Source organism: Triticum urartu, chromosome 2A (genome assembly GCF_056163025.1).
Source record: "Triticum urartu cultivar PI428250 chromosome 2A, HENAU_Tu73, whole genome shotgun sequence".
Taxonomy (NCBI): Eukaryota; Viridiplantae; Streptophyta; class Magnoliopsida; order Poales; family Poaceae; genus Triticum; species Triticum urartu.
In genome coordinates, this window is record NC_141874.1 from 594,104,246 (window position 1) to 594,110,121 (window position 5,876).

General features: G+C 46.6%; 1 protein-coding gene across 1 annotated transcript; it reads left to right on the plus strand.

Moving 5' to 3' along the window:
- Positions 1-414: 414 nt before the first annotated feature.
- On the plus strand, positions 415-3,565 carry LOC147986126 (uncharacterized). The gene is made up of 3 exons (XM_087541887.1): positions 415-503; positions 610-3,342; positions 3,424-3,565. The coding sequence occupies exons 1-3, from the start codon at positions 415-417 to the stop codon at positions 3,563-3,565; spliced, it is 2,964 nt and encodes a 987-aa protein (XP_087398013.1).
- Positions 3,566-5,876: the final 2,311 nt, after the last annotated feature.

Sequence of the window (5,876 nt, forward strand, 5' to 3'; positions counted from 1 at the left end):
CATATTTGAGTCCATTCCGTCCGCCGGCATTAGTGGTTGTGGGTCCGGAGCTTACACGTGGGACCGCGTGGACGTGGGTCCGGAGCTGACATGTAGGCACGTGCAACTAAATCCCCAAATCATTCTAGCTCACACCCATCCGCCCGATCGGCTGTCCTGCGCCGCCGCCGCCACCTGCGCCGCGGCCAGCACCTACCCCGCCACTAGCTGCATGGCCTGCTCCGCCGCTACCTCCCTGCGCCTATGCTCCACGGCTACCTGTGACGCCCACCACCTTCCTGCGACGCCACGGGTGGGGCGCCCGCCACCTGCTCGATCCGCGGCGCGGCCTCCTTCCGTGCGCCCGGCCGGAGCGCTCAAAGGTGGGGGGGCTGCTGGAGCTATTTAAACTAGGAGGAAGAACCCTAGGGCGAAATGGTGAGCAGCGGCGACCCCGGAGTATTTGGCGAGGCAGGCATCGGGCCGGAGATCCGCCGCGTCCACGACTGGGTTCCCGAGGGTAAGTCTCGCCTCTTGTTTAGATTGAGCTTAGTTGTGCATTTGAACACTCGATTCGAGTAGGTTTGCCCAATTAGTGTGCTGATTGCGTCTCTGTTTTTTGCCGGTTAGGATGGAGTTGCGGTTTGCTTTCATGGTGCACATTAGAAGGGACCGATACATGTTCGATGCAAAGGATAAGAAGAAATACCAAGGAGGTTTTGATTATCGGTTGCCAATGGCTAGTAATTGGAGTTTCAGACAATTTGGGGAGGTAATTTGTAGCCAATATCCTTGGGGTTTGCTTGATGAAGTGGTATACAAATACTATGATGGGAAAAAGAATTGGGTGACAGTTAGTAATGATGAAGAGCTAGCTACCATGTTTGTTAGGCATAAAGAGAAAGATAATTTTCATGTGAGGCTGCAAGTTGATGTGCTTGAGCAGGCATTTGGACCTAGGATGGCGGGTGCAACATCTCGGGAAGAACCAAGTCGTCGTAATGGCATCTCTAGCCAGAACAGTTCAGTTGGTGCACGACGACGTGGTGGCTCGACAAGTGTGGGCAACAGCAGTAGGGTCCCCCTTGAAGTGGAGCCTGATGGCTACAATTCTGGGGTTGATGAAGAGAAGCTATATTCTGATGTTATTCGGAATTTACGACGGGCACCTCGGACTGAAAATCAAGATGAGGCTCACAATGCAGTCCGTGTGGATGATGACGCGATGGGTGAGGACGAAGACCTTGCAGCTGTTGAATGGGACCCTTTGAACCCTCATATGGAAGAAGGTACAATTTTTGCATCCATGAATGAGTGTAGAAATGCACTTGTGACATACTGCATCAAGGTAGAACGTACTTTCAAAGTTAACAAGAGTGATCAAGTACGTTACAGAGTGCACTGTCCGACTGAAGGTTGTCCATGGAGGTTGCTTGCATCTGAAATGTGGAATAGCACTAATGTTCAGGTCAAAGTGAACCCTTTTAAGCACACATGCCAGGAATCAACCCTTAGGAAGGATACAATCAGTAGAGCCAAGTCAAGATGGGTGGCAGAAGAAGTAAAGAAGTGGGTGAAAGAAAACCAGCAAGTGGGTCCAAAGGAATTGCAGAAGAACATCAAAGATAAGTTCAAGATAGATTTACCATACATGAGGTTGTTCAATGGTAAACAACATGCTATGGATTCTATTAAAGGTAACTGGCAGGAAAGTTTTCAATTGTTGTATTCATTCAAAGGTGAAGTGGAGAGGACAAGCCCAGGTAGTATTGTAGATATTGATCACCACACCATGGAGTACACATTCAGGGGAGTGACAAAGACCAAGGAATGCTTTAGGAGGGTTTTTGTCTGCTTTGAGGCTTGTCGCCGGGGTTTTTTGGCAGGCTGCAGGCCTTATTTGGCTATTGATGCCACTTTTCTCACAGGGAGGTTTAAAGGACAGTTAGTAGCAGCTTGTGCAGTTGATGCACATAGTTTTATATTTCCAGTTGCCTATAGTGTGCTGGAGACAGAGTCTGAGGAGAGCTGGACTTGGTTTTTGCATAATCTCCGCCGGGCTATTGCACATCCCAATGGGTTGGTCATTCATACAGATGCCTGCAAAGGTTTAGAAGTGGCCGTGGACAATGTGTTCCCTGGAGTAGAGCATAGGGAATGCATGCGTCACCTTGCTGCAAATTTCATGAAGAAATTCAAAGGAAAGGTGTATACCGACAATTTATGGCCAGCATCTTTGACATGCAGTGTGAAGAAGCACAACTACCACTTGAGGCAGTTATACATGAATCCCAAAGTAAAAGAATACTTGGAAACACACCACTCCATGTTATGGGCCAGAAGCCAATTCAGTGAAGTGAGCAAAGTTGACTATGTGCACAATAATCTAGCAGAGTCTTTCAACTCAATGATCTGGAAACTAAAGGGTCATTATATGGTGGATTTGCTTGACAGGATAAGGATAGAATACATGCAGAAATTTCATTATCGTGCAGGAATAGCCGAGGCAAAATTCATGGGCCACATTATCATCCCTGCCGTGATGAATGAACTGAAGCAGAAGACAACAGGCTTGGAAATGAACATGACTCTTTGCTCGGGTGCCACAGCAGAGATATCATATTTGGATAAAGAGAAGAGGGAATGGAGATATCCAGTGGATTTAAAAGCTAGAACTTGCAGTTGTAGGCAATGGCAGATAACTGGGATGCCATGCATTCATGCCTTGTTTTTCATTACTTCTCTCCCAGGTCCAGCAGGGAACATACAGCAGTATGTGCATGATTACTACTCTGTTGCAAGGTTCAAAGCCACATATGCTTATGCCTTGCCTGCTATGGAGGGAAAACAACAATGGGACATGGTGGACCCTGGATTCAAGCTTTGCGCTCCAATTCTGAAGAGAGCAGCAGGTAGACCAAGAAAGAGTCGAATCAGACCTCGCAGCGAAGGAGCTGGACTTGGAGTGAGGAAGCGTAAGTGCACAAGGTGTGGTGGGTCTGGTCATTTTGGTAAGTATTGTGATAACACAGTATATCCAGCGTTCGGAGAGAGTTTCGATGAAGGCTTCGATGAAAATATTGGTCAGCAGCCGGTTGCCTCAACAGATGATGAAAATGATGGTCAACAGCCGGTTGCATCAGATGAGGATTTTGACGAGGTTCCAAATGATGATGGTCAACAGCCGCATGATTTTGACGATGATCCAAAATATCCTCCAAATAATGATTCAAGTGAGGCTCCAAATGGTGATCCAAGTGAGGCTCTAAATGGTGATCATGGTGATCCAAGTGAGACTCCAAATGATGATCCAAGTGAGGCTTTAAATGGTGATCAACCTTCTGTTGTTGTGAGTTCTGCTAGGTATGTAAATCTTGCAAGGGTCAAATAGTACTGTACATCTATCACTTGACATGATCTCATTACCGTTTATGTTTTGCACAGCTCTATGGTAGGTTTGAAGAAGACGCGCAAGGTACTGACAACCAAGAGAAGAAGAGAAGAAACAATGAGCACAAGGTGCACGAGGAGCAAAGTGATGGCAAGAAGCTCAAGGAACAGACAGAAGCCCCAACGCTATCTATGAATAATTATAAAACATTATGAACAAGGGATGATGTTGTATTATGAAACATTTATCACTTGACATGTTGTATTTCTGTTGGATGATGTTGGACCTATGTTAGAAGTATGTTTGACATGATGTTTAAATATCTGTTGGATGATGTTTGAATGAGCACATGGTTTTTCCTTTTTTTGATTTTTTTTTATTTTGTTTTGCTCATTTAAATTCTGATCAAACCTAACTTTGACCAAGATTTAAACAAGTCTAAAACATCAAAATGAAAAACTAAGCCTGGATACTTCTTAGTCAATCCAAAATGAAGTTGTGGTGAGCTTTTTGAAATTTTCATGAAAAATGTGCTAAAAAGAGGGGTCCAAAGGTAGGGTAAACGGCCTCATTTCTAAGCAAAGTTTTTTTCGATCTTGTCTAAATCAGCCAAATAACTTTCCTACACATATATTCTATATGTACAGACTATGTGCGCTGGTTTTTCCATTTTTTGATTTTTTTAATTTGTTTTGCTCATTTGATTCTGGTCAAACTTAACTTTGACCAAGATTTAAACAAGTGTAAAACATCAAAATGAAAAACTAAGCCTGGATCCTTCTTAGTCACTCCAAAATGAAGCTGTGGTTAGTTTTTTGAAATTTTCATGTTCATTTCCCCAAAACACTTCTCTTCACTTCATACAAGAGAGTTTGAGATACTCGGGATATCATACAATACACATGAACTTATCATTTAAATGTATGTAAAGCTTGTTTATCAACTTAAATCGTTAGTATATGACATAAGAAGACTATGTGTGCAGGTTTTTTATTTTTCTAATTTTTATTTAATTTATTATGCTCATTTGAAATCTGGTCAAACATAGCTTTGACTGCTCCAAACCCCTCCCAAACCCTGCTAACCCTAGCGCTGAACAAGGACCGCTCATCTAACCCTAGCGGCGATCAAGGGCCGTCGATCTAACCCTTCTAGAAGGAATCTGCGGGGAGGAGGGGGGAGCGATCCGCGAGATGCAATCTGATTGGCTGGGAGATTGTTTTTTTAGCAAATACCGGGCGCGCTGGATGGACCGTTGGGCCGTCTCGTTGTCTGGGCCTGAGACCACAGTAAATAGCCCGTCTCAGCCTTTCCAGGCCTTGCATGCATGGAGGCGGCGACGTGGGTTTGCATGCGCGGAAGGCGGCGACGTGCATGCATGCGAGCGAGGTGAGCGAGGCGCGCTAGGCGAGCTAGGCTAGCGAGGCGAGCTAGGTGGTTCAGTGCAGTGGTTCAGGGCGGCGATTCACATGCACCGCCCGGTCAAAGAGCTATGCAGTGATTCAGATGCACGCACGCGCCCCATGCATCGTTTTCGTGCAAAAATTTAAGTGTGCAAAACGTAACAGATACACACACACGTCCGGATTCACACACGCACCGTTCTCATCCTTTCTCTCTTCCTCTCCCACCCACAGGCCTATAAATGGGGTGTCTCTCTTCCTCTCCCACCCACAAGCCAGATCCGATCCTCTCCAACTTCAAACACCCAAGCGACCGAGCCCTCCCCAAGCGAGACCAAGTGAAGATGCAGTTCAACGGGCCGACCTTCAACCGTCCGCCTGTCGTGCCGGAGCTGCGCTACCCACCGGGCGTGCTTGTGGAGAGGGAGCTCCGTGTGTGGGCTATTTCAAGGTGGAGGGGTTCCGTTGAACTCACTCGCGCCTTCCTCAGAGCCGGCTATGCCCACCTCCCACGGGGCTCGCCGAGGATGTTCACCCTCAACGAGGTTCGTGACCACGGCGGCATCCTCCTACTGCTCACGGTCACCTTCACCAACCCGTTTGACGCGCGCGAGCTCCTCGGCCAAGTCTTTTGGTGCGGCTGCGAGGCCATCTTCTTCACCGTCTACAACATCTACACCAACTACGAGCGCATCTTCCCCGCTCCAGGCCAGATGCACTCCCTTCCATAGGACGAGGAGGAGGAGGTGTGAAGATGAAGACGGTGTTGAAGGGGCGCGCGCGGCCAAGGTGGAAGAAGAAGGTCAAGATGAAGATGTTCAAGCCCGGAGTCAAGCTCGTCATGTTTCGTTTTTTATTTTGTTGCTTTTCTATGTCGTGTCGTGTCGTGTCATGTTTCGTCATGTGTCTGTGAACTGTCCGTGAACTTATCTAAGTTATTGCAATGGTACGGTGTGTTTCATCTTATCTAAGTTATTAGGGTTTATTATGTGTGTTAAAAAATGTCTGTGCCCAAACATATCATTTCTTCCCTAAACAAGTCATGAAGTTTGAGAACTTGTGGTTTTCATTAATGAAAATCGGAGGGGGTGAGAAGCCCTCTG